Below are 26,045 nucleotides of genomic sequence, written 5' to 3'. Positions count from 1 at the left end.
GGAGGATCACTAGGGTCTCTGAAGGCAGCTGCCTTAGGCGCAGCCATTATATTTTCCTCAAGATGCAGGGTTAATTTCCTTATACAGGGACAGAGAAGCTATTTTCCTGGCAAAGAAGACTCCAGAATGTAGGGGTTTAGTGACCCCAGATTCATCAGAGCTCTCGCATATGTCTCCATTCCATTTTCAGGATCTCATTTTTTCCCAGTTAATACCTTCACTTTAACAGTAGACACTCTGTGATGTTGGAAATTTAATATGTGTTGTAATTCATCTACTCATAGAATGAGATTCTGGGTTTGGTTTTCAGTCAACTCTGCTCTGCATCTACAGTAGTGGAGGGTTTTTTTTTTTTTAAGGGTGTATATTTCTTCAGAGAAACAGAACCAACAGGATATATGTGTGTGTGTGTGAATATATGTATGTATATGTGTGTATATATACACATATACCCACGCTCACACACACACACACATTCATATATACATGGGCATTGTCATCCAGTCAAGTTGACATAAAATGAACCATCTCGTCAGGGCTACAAAATTTATTTTTATATTTCTTTCATAAGTTTCATGGTTTAAGCTCTTTCATTTTGATATATGGTTCAATTGAAGTTAATTTTTATATGGAGTGATGCAAGATTCTAAATTCATCCTTTTTCATACTGATATGTAATTTTCCCAACACCATTTGTTCAAAAGACTATTTTTTGTTTCACTGAATTGTCATTGGCTTTGTTTCAAAGGTCAGTTGACCATAAATGCCAGGAACTATTTCCACAATTGCAGTTACATCCTATTGATCTTTGTGCTTACTCATAGGCCAGAACCACACTTCTGGGCTTTTTTACTACTATACCTTTGAAGTAAGTTTTGGAATTAGTTAAGTGTGCATTCTTCTTTTTTCAGCATTGTTCTGGATATTCTTGTTAATATGAATTTCCAAATTAATTTGAAAATTTATGTCAATTTAAAAAAATTTATGTCAATTTCCTAAAAAAGCCGGCTGGATTGTGCTGATTCTGTAGATACATTTGAGGAATGTTGCCAATTAACAATATTAACTCTTCCTACCTATGGACATTGAATAGCTTTTTGGTTTTAGGTTTTCTTCAGTATTTTTCTGCATTGTTTTGCCTAGTTCAGTTTTCAAGTCAAGTAAACTTATTTTGTTAAATTTATTTCTACAAGTTTTATTATTTATTATTATTATATAGTAAATGTAATTTTTATTTCCAATTTGCATTTCTCATTATTTAGTATTTGGAAATTATCGATCTTTGTATACTGATTTTATATTCTGCAGACTTTTTGAAATTGTTTATTAGTTTTTTATTGGACTCTGATTTTCTGTGTAGAAGGTCCTGTCACTTTGAATAAAGACAGTTTATATTCTTCCTTTTCAATTAAGATAACTTGCCATTTCTTTTTTGTTGCCTAATTGTACGGGTTAGCACCTCCAGTAAACTTTCTGAATAGGTGAGAAGAGATATCCCTGTCTTGCCTCAATATTAGGAAGAAAGGGTTCAGTCTATTAAGTATAATGATAATGGTGAAATAAAATTACACCTCCTTAGAATTTTCAACTCACTTTACTCTCCAATAAAACTCTCCTCATTCTATCTTACTTTTTGTTACTTTTCCTTATACTTACATCTAGATATTGTTTTCTTTTTAAAATATATTTTCTTGATTATGCTATTATAGTTGTCCCATTTTTCTTCCCTTTTTTCCCCTCCACCCTGCATCCCACTTCCACATACATTACCCCCCCCCCAGTTCATGTCCATGGGTCATACATATAAGTTCTTTGACTTCTCTGTTTCCTATACTATTATTAACCTCCCCCTGTCTATTTTTTACCAACCATTTATTCCCTGTATTCTTATTCCCTTTCCTTTTCCCCATTACCCTCCTCCCCCTCACTGCTGATAACCCTCCATGTGATCTCCATTTCTATGATTCTGTTCCTGTTGTTCGCTTAGATCATTTTTGTTTTTGCTTTTGTTTTTTTAGGTTCAGTTGTTGATAGTTGTGAGTTTGCTCTCATTTTTACTGTTCATATTTTTTATCCTCTTTTTCTTAGATAAATCCCTTTAACATTTCATATAATAAGGGCTTGGTGATGATGAACTCCTTTAACTTGACCTTATCTGGGAAGCACTATATCTGCCCTTCCATTCTAAATGATAGCTTTGCTGGATAGAGCAATCTTGGATATAAGTCCTTGCCTTTCATGACTTGGAATACTTCTTGCCAGTCCCTTCTTGCCTGTAAGGTCTCTTTTGAGAAATCAGCTGACAGTCTTATGGGAACTCCTTTGTAGGTAACTGTGTCCTTTTCTCTTGCTGCTTCTAAGATTGTCTCCTTCTCTTTAATCTTGGGGAATATAATTATGATGTGCTTTGGTGTGTTCCTCCTTGGGTCCAGCTTCTTTGGGACTCTCTGAGCTTCCTGGACTTCCTGGAAGTCTATTTCTTTTGCCAGATTGGGGAAGTTCTCCTTCATTATGTTTTCAAGTAAGTTTGCCATTTCTTGCTCTTCCTCTTCTCCTTCTGGCACCTTGATGATTTGGATGTTGGAATGTTTAAAGTTGTCCTAGAGGTTCCTAAGCCTCTCCTCATTTTTTTTGAATTCGTGTTTCTTCATTCTTTTCTGGTTGAATGTTTATTTCTTCCTTCTGGTCCAAATCATTGATTTGAGTCCTAGTTTCCTTTCCATCACAGTTGGTTCCCTGTACATTTTCCTTTATTTCATTCTGCATAGCCTTCACTTTTTCCTCCATTTTGCAACCATACTCAACCATTTCTGTGAGCATCCTGAATACCAGTGTTTTGAACTGTGCATCTGATAGGTTGGCTCTCTCTTCATGGCTTAGTTCTATTTTTAGAGCTTTGATCTGTTCTTTCATTAGGGATATATATATATTTTTTTTGTCTTGGTGCAGCTGTTATGTAGTAAAGAGTGAAGCCTTAGGTATTCACCAGAGCAAGGCAACCTATGTCACTGTGAATGTGGGGGAGGGGTCCAAGAGGGAACAGTGCCACTTGCTCAGCTCTCAGCCGGCTTTCAATCACTTCCTCCATTACCCATAAGCAAATTAGTCCCTTCTGGTGCTGATTCCCGGGTGTGTGGGCTTGTGTACATTCTAGGACCCTGTGGGTCCCTCCAATGAACTCTCCTGTGAGGCTGGGAATTTCTCCCACTGCATCAACCCTCACAGGTTTTTTCAGTCAGAGGTTGTGAGGCCCTACTGCCCCATGCTGGGACCTTGGATTGTGTGGTCTGTCTCACTCTCCACTTGTTCCTCCTGGTTGTTCTGTGTGTGAATGTGGGACCACCAGGTCCACCAACCATTATCTCGCCCACTCCAGTTCTCCATCTGCTGTCTTGCCATGGGTCCTCCCCACCCTGGTTGCCTGTCTCCACCCTACCTACCTTCTTCTTTAACTCCTTGCTTGCTGGACTTCCATACAGTTTTATTTTCTGGCAGTTCTGGTTGTTTTTTGTTTTTAAATTTGTTGTTGTCTTTCTTTTAGTTGTGCAGGGAGGCAAAGTGTATCTACCTATGTCTCCATCTTGGCCAGAAGTCCCTTCCAATTCTTTAATATTTACTAGACCAAAGCAAACTTTACTGTAGACAAAGTTATATTTGTTTATATAATACATATCTAAGCATTTTATCTTCTTCTATAGATATATTCTGTTACTCCATAAGGTGGCTTTTGAGGTCATTTGAAATATACCATCTGCTCATCTTCCAACAGCTTTCCTGAAATGCACCTTTGTCATAAATTTATTTGTCTAAAATAAATAGTTTATCTTTTTCCCATAAAAGTTTATTATTCATTAAATGAATGAATAAATGAGTATAAACAAGGATTACTTCAGTGAGTGTTAGACAACTAACACATGTTGGTTAAAACAAAAAAATAGCTTTGAACTCTTCATGCATTAATACATTGTTTATCTCAACTGATTTAAGTGATTATGTTTGTCCTCCTGTAAAGTAGTGTTATTTCCTTGTTTAGGGACTTTAATGAAAGGATGGAGTCCTATAAGTAAACTATCGTGAAGCATTTGGTGCTTAATTTTGAATGGAAATGATAAAAAATAACAGACCATAGAAGGATTTCATCTGTATTTTTTGAACAAAACCTTGAAATTTCCAAGGCTTAGGCCAAGAAACAAAATATAAGACTGGGGGGAAATGGTGATCAATCAGCCTTAAACTTGTTTAACTGATCTTTCTCAACTTTTTCTTTTCAATTAGTATAACCATCACGTTTCTGATCTCTACTTCTACTAAATCCCCTATTTCTTGTTCTCTCTTTAATGCTCCATTTACTACATTAGGACAATGGCTTTAAGAAAACAGTACTTTTATTTTTTAAGGATTTATTGATTGACTGGTTTATCTATGTGAGGTGGAAAGGGAGGGATAAAGAAGAGAGAGACACTGATGTGAAAGAGAAACATCCAACAGCTGTGTCTCATACCTACCCTGACTGGGAACTGAACCTGCAACCCTGGCACGTGCCCTGACTGGGAATCCAACCAGTGGCCTTATGCTTTGTGGCACAGGGCCCAACCAACTGAGCCCCACCAGTCAGGGTTAAAATGGTATAGTTTTAAACTTTAGTGTAAAAAATAAAATAATGCAGACATTAAAATAGACAAAATGTTATAAAACTTTCCTCAATTTCTTAAATTTTATCTTCCTTTTCTGCTTCTAAATATTTGTCCATTTTTTGTAGATAGTTGGCTATTTTAGTAACAAGATATTTTGAGTTATCTACACTATAGTCTTAAAGAGTTTTCAAAGTCTGTCTTACAAGGTTTCCCTAATACACTCTTAGATAATCTTCATGTAAAAATAACCATGAAAATAAACTAATATTTTTATAGTAGATACAATAATTATTTCTTTACCCCCATTTTTTACAGAGTTGAAGTCTCATAAATGATATACCAGAGTTCAAATCCCATCTAGGCTCATATTTTTGCCTAACCCAACCACTATAATTTAGGTGGATGACATCATACCCAGAATTTACACTTTGAGATATCTATTGTACAGTTTAAGAAAGTCAGTCATTTTGATTCTCTGTTGCTCACCGTTTTATGAGGTGATTTACACAAGGATTAACTTTGTTCTTCAGATGAAATATTACCCCTCTAAACACAGAGATGGGTTCTGACACATTCAGGGTCATAGATAAAACCACATCATATATAAGATATAATCACATCATTAAGCTAATACAAATTCACACCTTTTGTAATGGGAATCAATGGAAGGGCTTTATTCAAAAAAGTGAATAATATAAATAGTTTAAAATCAATGAAAATATGGAGAATGGAAGGTAAAGGAAAGTTATTTTCTGAGTAAATTAAGTGGTTGGTCAGCTGTAAAAGAGGTGACAAAAAAATACTCTGCAAATGATTCTTTGGTACCTAGTTTTGTTTATATTATCTGATTCTATTTTTATATGTGAAATTGAATATTTCAACATTGAATTCATGAAGTAGTGATAACACTAAATATTTAACTAATTCTTTAATTTTCATGTGGATTTTTTTCAGCCACTTACAGCATTCTCTCAGTATATAGAAATGCATATGGTAGTTGAAAAAAATTTGGTAAGTATATTTTGACTTACTTGCATTATGTCAATTTGTATTAGTAATTATTTGTTTCTTCAAATAATCTCTTTTTCTGGGACTCCAATAATTCATATATTGCTTCTGCATAATGGCATTTTACAAATCCCTCGTTTTTCCTTTCTGATCCTTAGACTCCATAACTTAAACTGTCTACTCCTCAAGTTTGCTGATTCTTTACCCTGCTTCTTCAAATCTTTTGTTGAACCTTTCTAGTGAATTTTCAATTCAATTATTGTATTTTATAGTTCCAGAATTTGATTTCTTGTTCCTTCTCTATTTGCATAGATATTCTCATTTTGTTTATATGTAATTTTCCTGATTCCCTTAGTGTTTTCCGTTAGTCCTTTGAGCACACTCTAGACATGCTTTAAAGACTTTGGCCGCTACCCTGCATTTCTGCAAGGATGGCTTCTCCCTATGTATCGTGTTCCTTTAGGACATGTTTGTTTGTTTGTTTGTTTACCTTATATCAACTCAATGTTTGTGTTTCTCCTGAGAAATTCATATCAAAACTTACTATAATGTGATGGTATTTGGCAGGTAGGGCTTTTGGGAAAGGCTTAAGTCATTGAAGTGGAGACCTTACCAAGGACTTTAGAGCCCTTATGAAAGAGATCCAGAAAGTTCCCTCACCCTTCTGCTCTCTGAGGACACAAGAAGAAGCTGGCAAGATGACCATTTATGAGCCAAGATGAGGGTTTTCATCAGACACTAAATCTGCTGGAGCATCTGTCTTAGACTTTACAGTTTCCTGACCTGAGAGAGACAAATGTTCATTGTTTAACATTTTACATTGTTATGATATTTTTGCTCGTTTTATACATAATAGCATTGAGGAAAGCAGAGTATATGATTGGATATCCAAGTTCAGTGTTTGATAAGGTGATACAAGTTTGTGGGCTTTCTCTTCTGTTTATTGATTTGTGAAAAGGCTATAACATTTTACAACTTGAAGTTAAAACTGAAAGTACTATCTTCCTCATATTTCTTTTAAATTTTTCCATTCAATGAGTATAAAATTATATCACATTAGCATTTTTATTTCCTTAAATGATGATGAATTGATACATAATTTAATGTTTATTGGCCACTGGCATTTGCTTTTCTCTGAATTGACAACTTATGTCTTTTGCTCATTTTCTTAATTTTTTTTGCCTTCTTGTCAACTTGTAAGAAATACTTAGATGTTAAAAATATGCATACTTGGTATATTACCTGCAATAAAATATTGAAGCATTACCTTTGGTAAGTGATTTTATTGTATTTGTGGGCTTTTTTGTATACACAAAATTTTAATTTTCTTATATTCAAATATACTTTCATATTTTTCAATAGTTTTTAAGTTCACAGCTTTAATTAAGAACACATTCCTAACTCCTATATTGTACATGTAGTCTTCTAGATTTGTCTGCATTTAACTCTAATACACCTGGAGTGAATTTTTATATATGGCATAGGATAAACTCTGGCTTAGGTGGGTGTCTATTTTTATTTTTGTTCAGGTAAATAGCTTGTTGTGCCAGCGCCACTGATTAAATATTAAAATCTCAACTGTAAATGGGTTCTCTATTTGGCGTCCCATTAACCTATGTGTCTGTTTATAAACTGGCTTCCTACTGACTAGACGACAGTGGCTTTATGGTTTAATGATGTCTAGCAGACAACTCTCCACTCTGTTCTTACTCATACTTCTCTTGCACATTTTCTCTCAGGATCTTATTCTTAGATATGAAAATTATTTTCTCAATCGTCCCACCCAAATTGGGACTCTAATTAACATAGCATTTATTTTTTAAAATTATTTTATTGTTGTTCAATTACAGTTGTCTGCATTTTCCCTCCACCACTCCCGCTCACCCCAGCCAAACCCACCCACCTCCCTCCCCTGCTTTCACCCTCCCCCTTGGTTTTGTCCATGTGTCCTTTATAGCAGTTCCTGATAACATGGCATTTAAACAATACTAATTTAGGGTAATAAGCAAGTTTGTGATAAAAGTCTTCTTAATCAAGAAAAACATGTATGTGTGGTTTAGACTGATTCTGCATCTTTTTTAAAAAATTATTTTATTATTGTTCAATTACAGTTGTCTGTATTTTCTCCCCACCCCTCCCCCACAACCCCATCCAAACCCACCTCCCTCCATCTTTTAACAAGATTCCTCTAGTTTTTCCAAAACAAAGATTTGTAGCCTTTCTTATTTTATTTACTCCTAAGTACTTTAGACTTTTCAGTACTGTAAATACATTTTTCATATTGATTGAGAAAAACATTAATTTTTGTAGATAGCTTCCATATCCAGCCACCTTACCATTTGCTGTTAATAATGACAGTTTTACTAGAACCTTATGTGCTTTCTAGTATAAAATATCAGTTCAACGGTATAGTTTTATTTCTTCTTTCTACTGTTTGTAGCAGTTCTTAAAAAATGTTCTTGTGTTTTTGCATTCACTAAAACTTCCCTTACCACATTAAATAACAGAGGGAAGAGCTATATAGTTCCCGATTTTAATTTAAATGATTTTTCCATTTTGAGTAATGTTTACCACCAATTTTTAGGTGTTCATATTGCCATTATTGTTGTGTTCAGTCTTTAAGTAATTTTACTCAGTTTGGTTTGGAGTTGTTATTAGGAATTACTGTTGAATTTTATCAAATGTTTTCTCAGCACTTATTTTCATGACAATGCAAATTTTCTCTTTCAGTTTCTTGATATAATGGATAATGTTATGTACTTCATTGATGGTGAACTTTTGTTTACTGGAAAATAAATTTGCCTCATCATCACATTATTCTCTTGATATGTTGCTGAAATTTATTGACTAATATTCAGAATGTTTGCATTTGTATTCATGAATAGAGTTGTTTTATAGTTTTATCAAATATATCAATTACCATAGAAGAAACTTGAAAGATAATTAAGAAATTACCATTTAAAACTCATCAGGATACTCTGGTTTCTCTTCAGATTGTATAACTCTTTTGTCTTTTAAAACGTATCAGAAACTTTGAGCTTATAGCTGCATTTTATCTAACCTCTAAATGGCAGATAATTGCTCTGTATTCTAACCTAGTAGTTTTCAATCATTGGTATGAATAAATATCACCTAGAAAATTTGGTTAAAAAATAAACAGACACCAAGATCCTGCAACTTCACATATCTAGGTTTCCATAATTTATTTTCCAGATGAGTCTGACACAAACAAAAATCCAAGAAACACTGTCCTGAACTGTTCAGAAAGCTCCCAATTCGTTTTATAAAGACAAAAAATTTTAATTGCATCTGACAAAGCTAGGATAATTATATTTTTAATATATAAATCAGATTGTATCAATCCCCTGATTAAAACTTTGAATAGCTTTCTCTCTCTCTCTCTCTTTGAGGATAATTGACACACATTATTATATTAGTTTCAGGTGTACAACATAATGATTCAGTATTTGTATATATTGCAACATACTCACCATAGGTCTAGTTAACATTTGTTACAGAATTTTATTTTCCAATGAAAACTTTTAAGATCTACCTTCTTAGCAACTTGCAAATATGCAAAACAGCATTGTTAACTATGGTTTCCATACAGTTTATCACATCCTCGTGGCTTATTTCATAACTGAAAGTTTGTACTTTTGGATTCCCCTCACCTATTTTGCCAAACCCACTCACCTGTCTCTGGCAACCAACAATTTATTCTCTGGGTCTATGAGTGTGACTTTCAAAAATTTCACATATAAGTGAGATCAAGCACTTTTCCTCTGAAGTTCATTTATTCTTGAATCTCTCAGACCATCTATCTTGTTATTTCACCCAGTCCTGAAGGTTCTATGACTTTGCTCTTTCCTGGTTGACACTAGAATTTTGGTAGGAGTTGCATCAAATCTGTAGATTGCTTTGTATAGTATACACATTTTAACAATATTAATTATTAATATTAAGTCTTGAGCATTGAATGTACTTGCATTCATTTGTGGGGTTTGTTTCAATTTTTTCTTTAATATCACATAGTTTTCAGTGTACAGATCCTTCTTCTCCATGGTTAAGTTTACTCCTAGGTATTCTTGATGTCATTGTAAATGGGGTTGTTTTCTTAATTTCTCTTTCTGATAATTTGCCTTTAGTACGTAAAAATGAAACAGGTTTTTGCATATTTATTTTTTATCTTGCAACTTTACTATCTTTGTTTATTATTTCTAACAGTTTTTTGGTGGAGACTTCAGAGTTTTCTATATATAATATGGCACCTTTAGACAGTCACGGTTTTACTTCCCCCTTTTCAACTTGAATGCATATTTTTCTGCCTAATTTCTCTGGCTATGACCTTCAAATCTATGCCAAATGAAAGTGGTTAGACTGCGCATCCTTGTATTGTTCCTGATCGTAGGGGAAAAGTCTTTAGCTTCTCATCATTGATTGTGATTATGACCTTGGTTGTAGCCCTGTTACATATGGTTTGCACTGTGTTAAGGTACATTCCTTATGTATGTATTTCGTTGAGAGTGTTTATTATGAAAAAATGTTGGAATTTTGTCAGTGATTTTTACATATCAATTGAAATAATTTTATGATTTTCCCCTTCATTTCGTTTGTATCACATTAACTGATTTGTGAATGTTTAACCATTTTTGCATCCATGGACTAAATCCCACTTGACCATGATGCATTATCCCTTTAATGTGCTCTTGATTTCAGTGTGCCAACATTCTACTGAGGACTTTTGTATCTATGTTCATCAGAGACGCTGGCCTGTAATTTCCTTTTTATGCTGTGTACTTGTCTGGTTTGGGGATCAGGGTGATGCTGGCCTTGTAAAATCAGTGTGGAAGTGTTTCTCCTCTTCTGTTTCTGGGATTTTATAGTGTCTTTTTGTGCCTTTTATATAGCCCATGTCTCACACTGAATATATATTATTTTTATAATATTTAATATTAAAAACTAATGAGTAGTTTAAACACTACATTAAAATTTAAACATCCATTAAATATTAAGCAATATATATTTAGATCTAAAATGTGTGGTTATCTTTTTCAGTATCATCATATGGGTTCTGATACAGCTGTTGTCACTCAAAAAATTTTCCAGTTAATTAGTTTGACTAATGCTGTAAGTATTTGCTGTTTAGTACTTTTGCATTTGCTTGTATTAAAAAATTCCGAGTTTCTTTTATGACACTGCCTGAATATACATCTTATGTGAATAGGAAAAATTATGTAGCCATTTTAATTTTCAGTTTTCTGACTGCTTAATAGAAATAATAATAATTGTATATACCAGCTATTTTCAACCTTTTTCATTTTATAACACACAAAGTAATCACTAAAGTTATGTGGCGCACCAAAAAAATCTATTTTTTGCTGATTTGACAAAAAATAGGTATACTCCTAATTTTTATTTATTCACACCGGACAGCTGTTGTTGTGTTGGCTGTTGTCATTTTTTATTTGACAGTCTAAGGGAAAAGAAGGCAGTGCTCCTGACTAAGTAGCCAAATATTGTATGTTTTTAAAATTCTTGCAGCACACCAGCGGGCCTCTGGCAGCGCACCAGTGTGCCGTGGCACACTGGTTAAAAATCGCTGGTGTAGACCTAGACAGGTTATTGTAAGGATCAAAGTAAACAAAGCACTTGACATGGGGCATGCTTAAGTATGAGCTTTTCAAATGTTAATTATAACTTGTTCCATTAGTAGTACATATTATAAGATTGAAAACAGACTTAAAGTTGAATTGTTTAACATTTGTCATCAGTATAGTGTTTATTTTCACACTTAATTTTGAAATCTACTTAGACCATGATATTTGAATTTACTTTATATATGTGTTCTATTTTAGATTTTTACTTCATTTAATATTGCAGTAATTCTATCTTCATTGGAACTTTGGATAGATGAAAATAAAATTCCAGTAACTGGAGATGCTAATGAATTATTACACAGATTTTTAAAATGGAAAAGATCTTATCTTGTTTTGCGTCCACATGATATGGCATTTTTACTTGTGTAAGCATGTATTGGCATTACTGAATCTTATACAAAGAGAACATATCCATATTTGAACTAATTTCTGAGAGCTGACAGGTCTTTAGAGAAAATATTCTTGTGACGTTTTTCTTACCTACATCACTGTGTGAATATTATTTTTCCCCATATGGGTTTTATAGAATTATTTGAATCATTCTATTTATTTGTTTATATTTAAAATTCATTTCTTCAATCTTGTTACCATATGCCTTTTTACCTTACAGTCTAATCTCCCTAACCATACAAAAAAGATTAAAAATATCTGTCTGAAGAAATGTAACAGAATTCTATGAATATAGTAATTTGGGTTTCTTTTTATGCTTTATTTCCATAAAATAAAACAAAAATAATAAGGAAATAGAAACCCTGTTGTATATTTAAACATCTCCAACATACCACATTCACACTGTACTGCCTTTTAAAAACTATGACTCCCTTTCTATTTAATAAGTTTATTTTTTAATGACCAGAATCTATATATTATTATATTAAATAAAATCATATGCATAACTAAAACCAATAATCTTTTATGTTCTTTTCTGCCCTACCCATATTCCATAACTTTTCATGACTCTGGCAAGTGAGTTCTATCTGATTAAGGGGAAACTTTAATCCATAAGGTGACTCTGCCTATTTGCCAACTACATTGCCTCATTTTTTCTAATTTTAAGAAATCTGATTTAATTTTCTTATTTTTATTATTTTAAAAATATTTTAATTTTTAATGAATACTACAAAAAACAGAATCTTCATTTAAGAAATTCCATTTGAGAATACACTTTATAATATTCAATATTTGTTTTAAAACCTATTTTATTGTTTTCAAAAGAAGCAGACATATTGTCACTTCCTATACTTTATTACTTTAATGTTAGGTGAAAATGTCTATGCATATATTATATAAATATAAAAATATATATTAGGCAAGTTAAATGTTAATTGTGTTTAGTTTTACAAAATTATATGATTATGATTTTTTTAAACTTAAGTTACAGAGAAAAAGCAAATTATATTGGTGCAACCTTTCAAGGAAAGATGTGCGATAGACAATATGGAGGAAGTGTTGCTCTGGTTGGTATGATCTGCTTGCTAAGATGTATAAATAAAACGCTGTTTAGATCATATATAGTAAAATATTCCTTCCTAATTATTTCTAAGTATGTTGATACTTGCATAATGAATCTAATTATCTCTGTCCCTGCTGTCTGCTGAGACAAATCTTTGAACCATAGCAAGTCCTCATTGAATTTAATACACGTAAAATTTTACTATTTTCTCATGAGTTCAAAATATCCTTTTAGAAAGTTAATGTAGAGATCTATTTTAGTCTTATAAGATGGTCATGAATTTTCATGTGCTTAACATTTATTTATTAACTCATTGATTTTAATTTCAAGCTTAGATTTTATACATTTTCTTAATTATTGTACATAACATAATTATGACCCAGATTAAAATAAAACTTTTGAAACTATTTATCAATTACTTTCAAATGCTTTGTGGAGCACAGGTGAAAAATAACAGAATCGAATGCTCTCCCTGTTTTTCTTAGTAGAAAATCTTGGTGTGTTTAAAACTGGTATGTTTTTGCCCCTCTTTCACAATGCTGTGGTTGTTCTGACATGGAGAACTTGCCTTTTTTATCTGTGTCTGTGCGTTTGTACAATGTCTGCTGGAGTTTGAGAGAGGCAATGCATAATACTCTTATTTCAGTGAGCAAGTAAAGCTAAGTGAAGATATAAAAAGATGATTCAATCAAATGGAGAGAATTTTAATATTCACATATCATAGTTTGGAAAATGTGGCTTATGTTTATGGACAAGCCGTGACCTAGTCTCAGAAGCTGCAATTTGTCTGACTTACCCAGTCACAAGCAACACAGAAATAGGAAACTCTCATGTGAAGAAGGACCTTCATCAATTAACAAAAAGCAGAGCAGAACTCATTCTCTCTACAGGCAAGTTTGCTACCAAGTGGAAGGAAATGCCATCATTTACTGGAAAGCGTGTGGTTCACAGGGAGGACAGTGTCTCTGTAGAGAGAGGAGCATCATCAGAGAAGAGCTCTCTAGTTTTCATCTTTCTTATTCTCCATATCTCTTTGGGATAATCATCGCCTGACCTTTTCATTGCAAAAATCAGCAGTGGCCAATATTCCCTAGAATGAGATGTTGAAACTGTCTGATGAAACTCTGCCTTCTGATGTTAAGGACCCACCACCCTCCCTACCCTACCCTAGTGGTGCCTCTGTTGTTAAGTCAAAGCATCATATTTCTAGTTTCTTTCTGGATTCTTTTTTTTGTAAACTCTTTTAAGTTTTATTTATTTACTTACTTTTCTTTTATTATTGTTCAAGTACAGTTGTCTCCATTTTGACCCCACCACACCCCCTGCCCCACCCATCCCATCTTTCTGGATTCTTTTATCATCATTTTTTTCCCTGTTCTTCTACCAATAACACATTGTCTTAATAACTAATTTTATAGTAAATCATCAAAAAATGTTAGTGTAAACCCTACTGCTACTACTTCAGATTGATTTAGGTATTCTGAATTCTCTGCATTTCCATTTTAAAACCAACTTGTCCATTTCAACAAAAACTGCTTGGACTTTGATTGATTTTGAACTGAATCTTTAGTCCAATTTGAGGGACATTGATATCTTAACAATACTGAGTCCTCCTATCCATGAAATGGATAAACATGTGTAGTATATTCACATAATGCAAGCCCCCCCCCAAAAAACTATTATACACTCAACATTGATGGATCTCAAAAATTACATGTTGAGCAAAACAAATCAGAAACAAAAGAATATTTACTTTATTATGCCATTTGAATGTGTAGGTAAAGATACACCAGTTTGTTCAAGGTCAGAATAGAAATTACAAATTATGGGGAGGTAATGCCTGGAACGTGGCTGAAGAGAAATTGCTGGGTAATAAAAATATCCTCTGTTTTGCCCACTGTAGAAGTTGCAGATCTGTATCACACACACTTCACAAGTGTGTGTATATATGTACACACACACAATATTATAAATAAATTATATATATGAATGTGCATATACATGCAAATATTCTATATATTAAACTGCATCAAGGCATTTAATATTTGTGCATTTTTAAGTATATTTAATTGATTATGCTATTACAGTTTTCCCAGTTTTTCCCCCTTTATCCACCCTGCACCCCCCAACCCTCCAGCATTACCCACCCCTTAGTTCATGTCCATGGGTTGTACATATAAGTTCTTCGAGTTCTCTGTTTCCTATACCATTTTTGACCTCTCCCTGTCTATTTAATGCCCAACAATTATGCTTATTCCCTGTACCTTTTCCTCCCTATTCCTCCCTTCCCTCTCCCCAGTGAAAACCTTCCATGTGATCTCCATTTCTCTGATCCTGTTCCTGTGCTAGTTGTTTGCTTAGTTTTTGTTGTTTTTCTTTCTTTATTTTTTTTTAGGTTTGTCTGTTGATAGTTGTGAGTTTGTTGTCATTGTACTATTCATATTTTTGATTTTCTTCTTCTTAGATAAGTCCCTTTAACATTTCATATGATAATGGCTTGGTGATGATGAACTCCTTTAACTTGACTTTATGTGGGAAGCACTTTATCTGCCCTTCCTTTCTAAATGATAGCTTTGCTGGATAGAGTAATCTTGGATCTAGGTCCTTGCCTTTCATGACTTGGAGTACCTCTTTCCAGCCCCTTCTTCTCTGCAAAGTTTCTTTTGAGAAATCAGCTGCTGGTCTTATGTGCACTTCTTTGTATGTAACACTCTCCTTTCCTCTTGCTGCTTTCAAGATTCTCTCTTTGTCTTTAATCTTGGGTAACTTAATGATGATGTGCCTTGGTGTGTTCCTCTTGGGTCCAACTTCTTTGGGATTCTCTGGGCTTCCTGGAAGTCTATTCCCTTTAGCACATTGAGGAAGTTTTCCTTCATTATTTGTTCAAATAACTTTTCAATTTCTTGCTGTTGTTCTTTTGCTTCTGGCACCCCTATAGTTTGGACATTGGAACATTTCAAGTTGTCCCAGAGGTTCCTAAGCCTCTCTTCATTTCTTTGAATTCTTGTTTCTTCATTCTGTTCTGGTCGGATGTTTATTTCTTCCTTTTGTTCCAAATCATTGATTTGAGTCCTGGTTTCCTTCCTGTCACTGTTGGTTCTGTGAATATTTTGCTTTATTTCATTTGTTCTTTCATTTTTTGACCAAGGTCAATCAGTTCTGTCAGCATTTTGATTACCAGGGCTTTAAATTCTCCATCAGATAGGTTGGCAATCTCCTCATTGCTTAACTCTCTTTCTGGAGTTTTGCTCTGTTCTTTCATTTGGGCCATATTTCTTTGGGGCATGTGTTAAGTTGTGAGGGGGCAGGGCCTTAGGTATTCACCTGGGCAGGGCAACTCTCCTTGCTGGGCTGTGGCGCTGCCTGTGGGGGAGGGGCCAGAGAGGGAAGAGTGCATCTCCCTGCTCGTCTCTAGGCCACTTTCCAATGAACTCTCATGGGAGACTGGGAGTTTCTTTTATCAAGGCAACTGCCATAGTCCACAGTCAGCTCTGAGTCTCAGTTTCCCCTTAAGTCAGCCCCACCCACGTGGTCTGCTGCCTCCCTGCAGATTCTCTCCATTTGCTACCTTATCAGTCTGGTTGGTGTGTTTGACTATATCTTTAATTCTGTGGTTCTCAGAGTTCTATGCAGTTTGATTTTCTGGCACTTCTGGCTGTTTATTGATTTTAGATTGGTTGTTATCCTCCTTTTGGTTTTGCAAGGAAGCTAAGGGTTTCTATCTACACCTCCATCTTGGCTGGAACTAGATTTGTGCATTCTATGTAAAACAAAATTATTTAAAAGGCATGAATACATCACATAAATAAAATGTTATTAATAATTCCAAAAGACAATAATCAAAACAAAAATATTTGTTTCAACTACTAAAAATAAAAATTATCAAATTGCTTTTTCTTCAAAAATTTCAAACCAATACATAATGCCACGGAAATTTTATCCCTAAAGAGCAAGAAAAAGAACCAAATATATCACCAGAGGAATTTTGATGTATCAATGGTATAAAGTAGCAAAATGTTCATATAAAATAGATAGGAATTTTAAGTGATTCTTTAGTTAGAATGAAACAAAATTTTACTAACATTATATAATAAACTGGAACTTACATATACCTAAGACACACAAATCAAACACTAAAAGAGCCACTAGAAGGAATAATCATAATTGGATAACTATTTCTCAGACCAAAATTTAGCAAGTTGGAACAGTGTTAACAAGCTTCATCTAAAATGCATACATAGAATCTTGATTTCTAATATTAGAGACTAGACGTTTTTACAAAGCAAACACAGCAGGCATATTTATAGTAAGTCATCATATGCTGTACAATAGAGGACATATCAATAACTACTTGCCTGCAAATTTCTCAGTCTAGTGAATGGCACATAAGGAACCTGAATAAAAGCCAGCTGCTGTTATTACTTGACAGGTATTGCCCTAAGCAAGTATTATTCATCAAAGGAAACTTGTTTGCTTAGTTATAAACTTTTATACAAAATATTTAAATATTTCAATACTAAATATAATTTTAGCTTTTCCATTATTTTCTTTTTTTGTTATTGTTTAACTACAGTTGTCCCCACTTCCCCCCACCACCACTTCCCCCCACTCCACCCTTCCCTGCTTTTAACCAGACACATGAAAATAAAGTGACAACAAATTGACACTAACCAGAGGGGAGGGAGGAGAGGGATAATGGGGGAAAATAGGGGAAGGGTCGTCAAGGAGCATGTATAAAGTACACATGGACAAAGCTTTTCCATCATTTTCAAAACAGGAGTAGTCATAACAGTATCCTATAAGAAGTTCTCACACTCCAGTTTGAATCTTTTTCAAGTTTTTCATACTAGCCTATTATGGTCTAAATTACCAGATTTTTCGAACTATAAGACACACCAAACCAGTGAGCCAGGTGAGCTACATTTGGACTATAAGACACACCTCCATTTTCCTCCCAAATTTGGAGGGGAAAGTGAGTCTTATGGTTCAAAAAATACGGTATGTACTCCTACAATTGATTCATACATTGAAGTCCTAACCCAATGTGACTATATATTGGAGATGAGACCTTTATGGAAGTAATTAAGACTCAAGGGGGTTATAAGAGTGGGCCTCTGATCCCAGAGCACCAGAGTCCTTACAAAAGGAGGGAAGACACCAGAGATGCCTGTCTCTGTGCATAAACAGAAGAAGGCCACATGAGGACACTGTGAAGAGGCAGCCTCCAACAAGCCAGGAGGAAAGACCTTACCAGAAAGCAAACCTTTTGACACCTGGATCTTGGACTTCTAATCTCCAGAACTGTGAGAAAATACATTTTTGTTATTTAAGCCATCCCAGTCTGTGGTATTTTGTAATGACAGCCCTAGCTGACTGCCGGAAGCCTAATGTGAGCTTGCCACAAAAAGAACACAAAGGAATGTCATCTCCAACACAAGCTGCATCTTTTGACCATGTCAGACAAATGAAAGGAAAGGCCACAATAAATATGCTAGTAAGAAGATAAAGAATAAAGGAGCAACTGCACATGGGAGTGCAAGGAACTGCTTTTATACAAATGAATAAAGTGAAACTTTTTGGATGCTGTTATTTCCATTTTACCAGGCTATGTAAGATAAGACAGAACAGGAGTAATAGAGAAAGAAAAACAATTATAAAGTGGCATTGAATGGTTGCCTGGCCTTTTCTACAATATCCTGAAAACAAAAATAACTACACTAATAATATACTACCTTACTATTTATTATATCACTTATTTATAATATCCTATTACATCACTGACATTTAGCAGAATCTTTCTTTTTATTTTCCATGGAATCAAACATTCTTCCTCCCCTCCCTCTTTCACTCTCCCTCATCTTCTACCTCCCCCTTTCTCCTCCTCTCCCTTTTTCTTCTTTTCCTCCTCCTCCTCCTTCTTCATCTTCTTATTCTTCTTTTCTTCTCTCTCCCTCTTTCTGAAAATGGATGGTACATTCAACTGTGGTAATTTGATAAAGTGACTGTTATCGATGTGTATGCAAAATGTAAGGACTTTGCACTATCTCAGGGCTATAATATAGATATTTAATTTGTCAGCCAGGCTTGAAGGAAAGGACAGAGTTATTCCATGAGGGTCACAGACAGACTGTAGAGAACTCCACTCCAGGATTCAGGCAGTTACAGGACTCCTGACAATGATGGTAATAAACGACTTGCTCTTTTCTCACCCTCTCACCCCTATGCACCAAAGCAAAGCAGTGGGTGACAGACAGACACTTTTTGACATAATCCATTGGTGTCATTCTGAGTTGGAGAGAAGGGTGGAAAACAATGGAAAGTTGAATTGGAGAAGCAAACAGAAGATATCAAAATGCATTCCTAGAAACCTGTCTTGAAGTGTATTCACATAAGTGTTATTAGATATATTTGAAGAGCTAGCATGACTTGTGGATTTTTTTAAACATCATATGTTTTAGTATGGTCAAAATTTGCTATATAAGCATCTTATAAAGAAAAATGATAAAGGCATTTTTGGCTTTGAAACTAAAGTTTAAACAACTGGAAAGTGGCATCTCATTACTGGTCATTATTACCATAATATAAATTAATTCAATATGTTAATTTATGGCTTTTTAAAAATGTATGGAGCATTTATGTAAAATATCATCTCTAATCAAATTATAAATGAGCATGACCTGTTAATAATTTGTTAGTACAAATATGACTGTAATTATTATTAGGTATAATTATATTACTGGGGCAATTTTTATCTTGTTCTGATGTCACCAAATGAACCCTACACTTACATTTTGGTAAAATTTCAAATTTCACTATTTATATTTTTCTTATATTGATAATGGTGCCTATAACACATTAGTCCAACATGGATGGCACTTCTGTGGTTAATATATTAGAAGCCTCTATTCCATTTTGTCATGTGACCATTTCTAATAATTAACACTATTTTCCCAGTAAACTAATTATCTCCTAAATGTGACTGTACATGTATGTTTTTTTCCAGCACCCTAAAATCATTAGTATGGAATCACTTTCAGTTATTATAGCTCAGTTACTGAGCCTTAGTATGGGAATAGCTTATGATGAACTTGACCAATGCCAGTGCCCAGGAGCTGTCTGCATAATGAACCCAGAAGCCATGTAAGATGCCTTATTTTTATATGCTTTACCCATAGAATTTATGTAAAAATAAGTTTGGTGTATTTAAAATCTAATCAAATATAAGCTGTGACCTGGGATCCCTGGGTCAAAATACATAATCTAAGTCCTAAATATCTATCTCAGTATTTCCTAATCTAATGTCACACTTGCTTTGTCATATGGGATCTAACCCTACAGTTATCACTAAGGCTACTTGCATGATTTTAATAATTTAAGGCCTGAGTAGATAAGCAAAACACTGGTTTGCAATTACTATATTAGAATGATTTATTAATGTGGTCTTGTCTGCATGTTAATCTCCTTCCACCTGCTCTGGTTCAGCCTGAGGTCTTGGCATCTATTGGTTTCATAGATGCTATTATGCAGTCTTTTCTCTGTTGTTAGAGAAGGTTTTTGCCATATTCTTATCATGCCTCAAAACCTAGTGCATTTGTATTTTCATTATTATTTTTAGAGTACACTCTAAGATTTTATAAAATTAGGACCAGATAGTCAGGGATTAGGAAATCCGTTATCCAGTCAGTGACTGGAGTCAGCCTTTTATCTTTCTGTTGGTCAATTTTTGGAAGATGTCTTAGAAAATCAAGCCCAACTGTCTGCAGCAGCAAACTTGATAACATCTCACTCTCTCCATTTCCTCGTCTTGCTTCCACAATCATTTCTGAAAAGTGCTTGCATTCAAATTTTTCTCTCAGACTCTGATTTGAGAGGAACACGTATCAAAACAGTTATCCCAGAAGTGGCTATAGTAAACTTTTGTGAAATGATTGTTGAACGAATCAATGAGTGATCTGATGACAACAAGGATGTCATTGGCAGGAGATGATGTACATGGAGGACACTGTGGCAGGTGAAGGGTGTGATGCAAGATGCCTTATTCTTTGGCACTTATGATCATTAAAATACAATAAAACTAAAGATATTCCTGGTAGATTAGGTTTCACGTGGAATCTCTGACAAGTATCAAAGATTTGTATTGCAGATTCCCTAGAGTTCTGTTTCAGCTCCTGGTGGGCTACTGGACCCTTGCAGCATTGAACATGCATCTGGAAAACACTAAGTAACAATGTTACTGATTGAATATGTTTATCATAATTTGTATATTTTCAGATCCACAGCATTATAAGATCAAGTGGGTATGTTAATTTATCTGATGAGCAAAATAGTATATCTGGAAACAAGCTAAAAAAAGATCCACATAGTTCAAGTAAATAGCACAAACAGGGATCCCAGATCCCCACAGCACCTACATCTAATGCACCAATATTTCTCAATCACTTCACACCAATGGCCAAATGTGGGTTCCCTAAAACTGGCTGCTAGAGAAAGAAAAGCTCTCTTGTTTCAAGAACAGTTCCTCTCAATATCTTGGTTGTAATAAAAGAAATTTACTGTTCCACATTATTCTCCAATTAGATTAAGACCTAAATAGAGTGGGAAATGGTAAATGTCCCAGTGAGCACATTTGCAAACAATTCATTTCCATCCTCTATGAGAGACATGCCAGAGATCAGGACCTACACAGCCTGAGCCGTGGCAAATGAGTTGGGTGTCTGTTCAAGGATCTGGATGCCGCAAGATCAGACAGTTAGAGACAAAGGAATATGGGCAAGAGGAATGTGAATTGATTTAGAATGAGCACAAACTATGTAGTTTCTGTATCCTAAGTTGATATTCCACCAAAAAAGTATTTCCTTCACAGGCAGGACTCAATGGCCTGGTCAATGTTTTGAAATCTGTACATGTTAACCAGCTTCTTCCTTAGGCTCTCCAAAGATGACCCTTAAAATGAAGGTAGTCACCCCCTTCACAAGAGCAAACTTCAACCATTTTATTGGGACTCAGCTTCCTGACCACCAAAGGACAATTTGATTAAGTATTCTGTAGACAGATTTGGGGTCCCAGCAGAATGAAGCCATTATAGCCATCTCAATGAAGCATACTTAGATGGACTTTTCCTCATTCTCTCCTTTTCTATTCCTGCTCTCTTAAACTTGCTTCCTAAGATCACGTTCCCAAATAAATGTCCTACATCAAAATCCATGCCTTTTTTTCTGGTTAATCTAAATAAAGACAAATGATATCTTATGCAGCTCATTAATAATGTTGAGCGCTGATTATTCAATTTTTATTTATCTTTGATTATAGCTTTTTTACAATGATAATGATATGTTGCTTATGATACTAAATATAATAACGGTAAGTTATAATGTTGAAGAAATGATAGGAAGGATAGACTATCTTAAATTTTCTAAACTGCTTCTTAAATGTTGTCATTATCCTTTGTTCAATTTTGAAAGTAGTTTATTTTCTTGGGATGCCTGAATTAGTGTCATTATCATTAGAACCCTTCAAAATGCAGTGTTTCCTCACTATTTTTTGGAGACATTATTAAATGTAAATATTCTGACCTATATTGTTTTTTCTAATTGTGCCTATTTATGTGACTATGATATTTCCAGGTTGTGGAAAATATACAGAAATTTTATTGATTGTTTTATATTGAAGTTATATCCTACAGCTTTGCTAACCTAACTTATTAGTTCTAGGACTTTTTAAAACTATCTTTATTAGAATTTTATACATGTATAATTATATAATATACATACAGTTTTACATTATCCTTTTCAATATTTACATTTTTTCAAATTCTATCTTTTGCCTTCTACTGTGGCTAGGATCCCCAGTATAGTGTAAAAAAGAAGTGGAATGTGCGGCTGTCTTTGCTGTACTTGTGATTTAGGGACAAAATCTTTCACCATTAAATATGTTACAGGTAAACATTTCTCAAGGAGGCTTTTTAAATCAGATTGAGGAAGTTCTTTTTTACTTCTTATTTGCCAAAGTTTTTGTTGTGAATAGGTTCTTCAAGTGTTGAGATGATCATTTTTTCTACTCATTCTGTTGATATGTTAAAAATACATTTTTTTATTTTCAATTGTTTAAATAACTTTGTTTTCCCAGGATAAACCACATTTGGGCACAAAACATTATCCTTTTTTAAAAAAGATTTTATTTATTTACTTTTAGAGAGGGGAAGAGAGGGATAAAAAAAGGGAGAGACACATTGACATGCAAAGGAAACATCCATTGGTTGCCTCTTGCATGCCCCCGACTGGGGCCCTGGCCCACAGCCCAGGCATGCACCTCGACCAAGAATTGAACCAGCAACTCTTTGCCTTGCAGGAGGATGCCCTACCCACTGAACCACACTGATCACGGCACATTATGCTTTTTTTTGTATTTATCTTATTTGTTCCTGTATTTTTTCCTAACATTTGACTCCATATATATAAGTAACATTGATCTTTAGATATTTTCTCTTATAATTTCTGATATAGAAAATTTGTGTTTTCTTTTTTTCTCAATTACTCTAATGAGTTTCATCAAATTAACTGAATTTTTAAAAGACCATATTTTAATTTTGTTCACTCTTTCCTATTGCTTGTCCACTTTTTTTTTTAATTGATGCATAGTTGGAGGTCATCTTGTTTTATTCCCTAGATTTTTATATAAAAACTCAACTACTTAATTTTAAACTTTCTTTTTGTGTAATCCCTTTAAAGCTATATATTTCCCTCTAACCACAGTTCCAATTACATACCACAATTTTTGATATTTTTAAATTTGTTTTTCATTTATTTGAAATATTTGCAAACTTTAAAAAAATTTCTTCTTTGACCAGTGGATTATTTTAGAAGTATGTTAGTTGCTTTTCAAATATTTATGAGTAAGCTTGATATCTTTTTGTCAGTGATTTTGGAATTGATGTCAGTGTGGTCCAAAAATACACTTTTTTTTTTAGCTATATAGCAGTTGAAATTTATTGAGACCTTTAATAATAGTCTTTTATTTTTGCTTGGTCCTTTTCGTGCTGTACATATGTCTTAGTAAGAGTAAGGGTGTTGAGGTGCTGGTTTTGTTTTTAGTTGGTAATTGAGATGCTTCTAATAAAATCTTTAAAGTTATATTTGAAAACATTGGTTTTATTTATTTAATGTCTAATAGTGTTGCTTCTGAAAAGTGCAAAATATAAAAAAAACATGTTTTGTTATAAATGAGAAAAAGATACTCTATTCTATTCTTCCCCCTCATTGTAATGAGAGTGCTGTGCCCTGTCATCAACACTTTGCAATTTTGCGGTGAGGAAATGAATGTTTGAAATGTGATTTAAACAGCAACACCCTGATTGGGATCTATATTTACTAAGGCAGAGTTTGCAGTTAGATTTTGCTGCAAGTCACAGAAAACCCAAAGTAATAATGGCTTAAACAAAAGAGTTTATTTTAATTTTCTAAAAGTCTATTCATTGTGTGGCATTTCACAGTATAATTTTATATTGATTTCTACATAGTGGCTTCCATTTCCATGGTAATTTCATAGCTTCTGATGGGAGCTTCAATTGCAATTAGCCAAATTTAAAGTAAACAACAGAATAAAGTAGGACATGAAAGCATGGCTGTCAACATTACTTCCTAGAACTTAAATTTATAGCATCATTTTAAGCCAATATCTAATGTTTTCATCTGCCCAGTCTTAACTTTATAAAAAGCTAAAAAGTGTAGACATTTATACAGGAAGTTATGTATTGAATTGAAAATCAGAGGCTCTATTATCAAGAAAAAATGAGACAATGAGGAATGGGAATATCCAGAAAATCTGTGCAAAGATTCACATTGCAAATAAATTCTCCAATTGGATATAATTATGATTATATATATTTTTTAATGAAAACATTAATTTTGTTCCCAGAAAGTATGTCCTCTATGAACCAGCTCACACTTAACAAACGTATCTTGCATTGGTGATGCTCAGTAATAATCAAACTTCTGTTGCTTTTTCTACTTTGGTTTCTGCTGTTTATATTGATAGACGTCATCTGAATTATTGGTAATGTAATAATGAATCCATTCATTATGGTTAATATAACTGAAGGGTATGTTTATCCAGGATGTGAAAGCAAACAAAAAAAAATCAAAATTGGTAGTTTGTTCAAAACTCCCTAATTTGTTTGTAGTCCTCATGTGAAAAACATTTTCCTGTAATAATCTGAATGACTAAGGTTTGAGTCTATGGCTTTAAAATTCAATTAATTTCATATTTGCTATATGTTAATTCTATTCAGAATAATAAAAATTATAGTAAAAGGGCAACCAAAGAATCTACAACAGTTTTAACCATGCACTCATTCATTTTTTAAAAAATAGTCATTTTTAAATGATTATTTAAAATCATTAAATAATGATGTGGCTGGTGTGGCTCAGTTGGCTGGGCATTGTCTCGCAAAACAAAATATCACGAATTCGATTCCTGGTCGGGCGGCATGTGCCTGGATTGCAAGTTTTGTCCTCAGTTGGGGGCGTGTGCACGAGACAGCTGATCACTGTTTCTCTTTCCCATTGATGTTTCTCTTCCTCTTTTACTCCCTCCCTTCCCCTCTGTCTAGAATCAACAAAAGAAAAAAAAATCATTGATCTCTTAGCTTTGTGCCGGTGAGCAAAACAATCAAAACATTTTTCTCCTAGAGCTAAAAAACTAGTAAGAAAAGATAATCAGGAAATAATTAAATAAATAATACTCCAGTTTTTGATAAACATTTTGAAGAAAAAAATCAATGTTACTAAGTGAATAAAGGGGAGTAAAGGAGTGTTATTGCTAGATGGGTGCTTGGAAATGTTCTCTCTGTGTAAACCCTGAGTAAAGAATTGGATAGTGATCTCAAGTTTAAGTGATCAGTTTGTGTTAGAAAGTCAAATATCTAAGTTGTCAGGTATTGGTGTTATTTAAGAGGTAGAACTGAAAAAGATTACCTATGAGTAGTAGGAAGAAATGAAAAAGCCCAATCTCTTTTCTCAAGACAAGGGTATTAAAATTTTTAGAAGTCATGAGAAGAAGCAGAAGCCAAAAGTGATGCAGAGATAGACCACTGTGTGAACGAGGAGCTACGAGAAAACAGTGTCACAAATAACTATGATATAAGATCCAATAAAATTGTATTGATTATTCCTTCCTACTAAAATATTTAACACGAATTTTTGCACGGTTGACTCACCGTGCACAGATAAGGGAAGTTTTACGCTAACCTAATTGGGCGTTTTGTAGGTAGTGCAGTGCTATTAAATAGCGTATTCC

General features: G+C 33.9%; 1 protein-coding gene across 1 annotated transcript in view; it reads left to right on the top strand.

The window, feature by feature from the left end:
• The window catches only part of LOC112321442 (disintegrin and metalloproteinase domain-containing protein 2), a 74,950-nt gene that overhangs the window by 8,421 nt on the left and 40,484 nt on the right, over positions 1 to 26,045 (top strand). The window contains exons 5-9 of the mRNA XM_071220148.1: positions 5,589 to 5,645; positions 10,698 to 10,769; positions 11,498 to 11,664; positions 12,675 to 12,756; positions 19,756 to 19,892. Of these exons, the coding sequence (XP_071076249.1) occupies positions 5,589 to 5,645; positions 10,698 to 10,769; positions 11,498 to 11,664; positions 12,675 to 12,756; positions 19,756 to 19,892 (515 nt within the window). The remainder of the gene's footprint in view (positions 1 to 5,588; positions 5,646 to 10,697; positions 10,770 to 11,497; positions 11,665 to 12,674; positions 12,757 to 19,755; positions 19,893 to 26,045) is intronic.

The sequence above is a fragment of the Desmodus rotundus genome, chromosome 13, assembly GCF_022682495.2.
Source record: "Desmodus rotundus isolate HL8 chromosome 13, HLdesRot8A.1, whole genome shotgun sequence".
Taxonomy (NCBI): Eukaryota; Metazoa; Chordata; class Mammalia; order Chiroptera; family Phyllostomidae; genus Desmodus; species Desmodus rotundus.
Note: the sequence above shows the minus strand (reverse complement) of the source record. Positions and strands in the feature narration are given on the sequence as shown.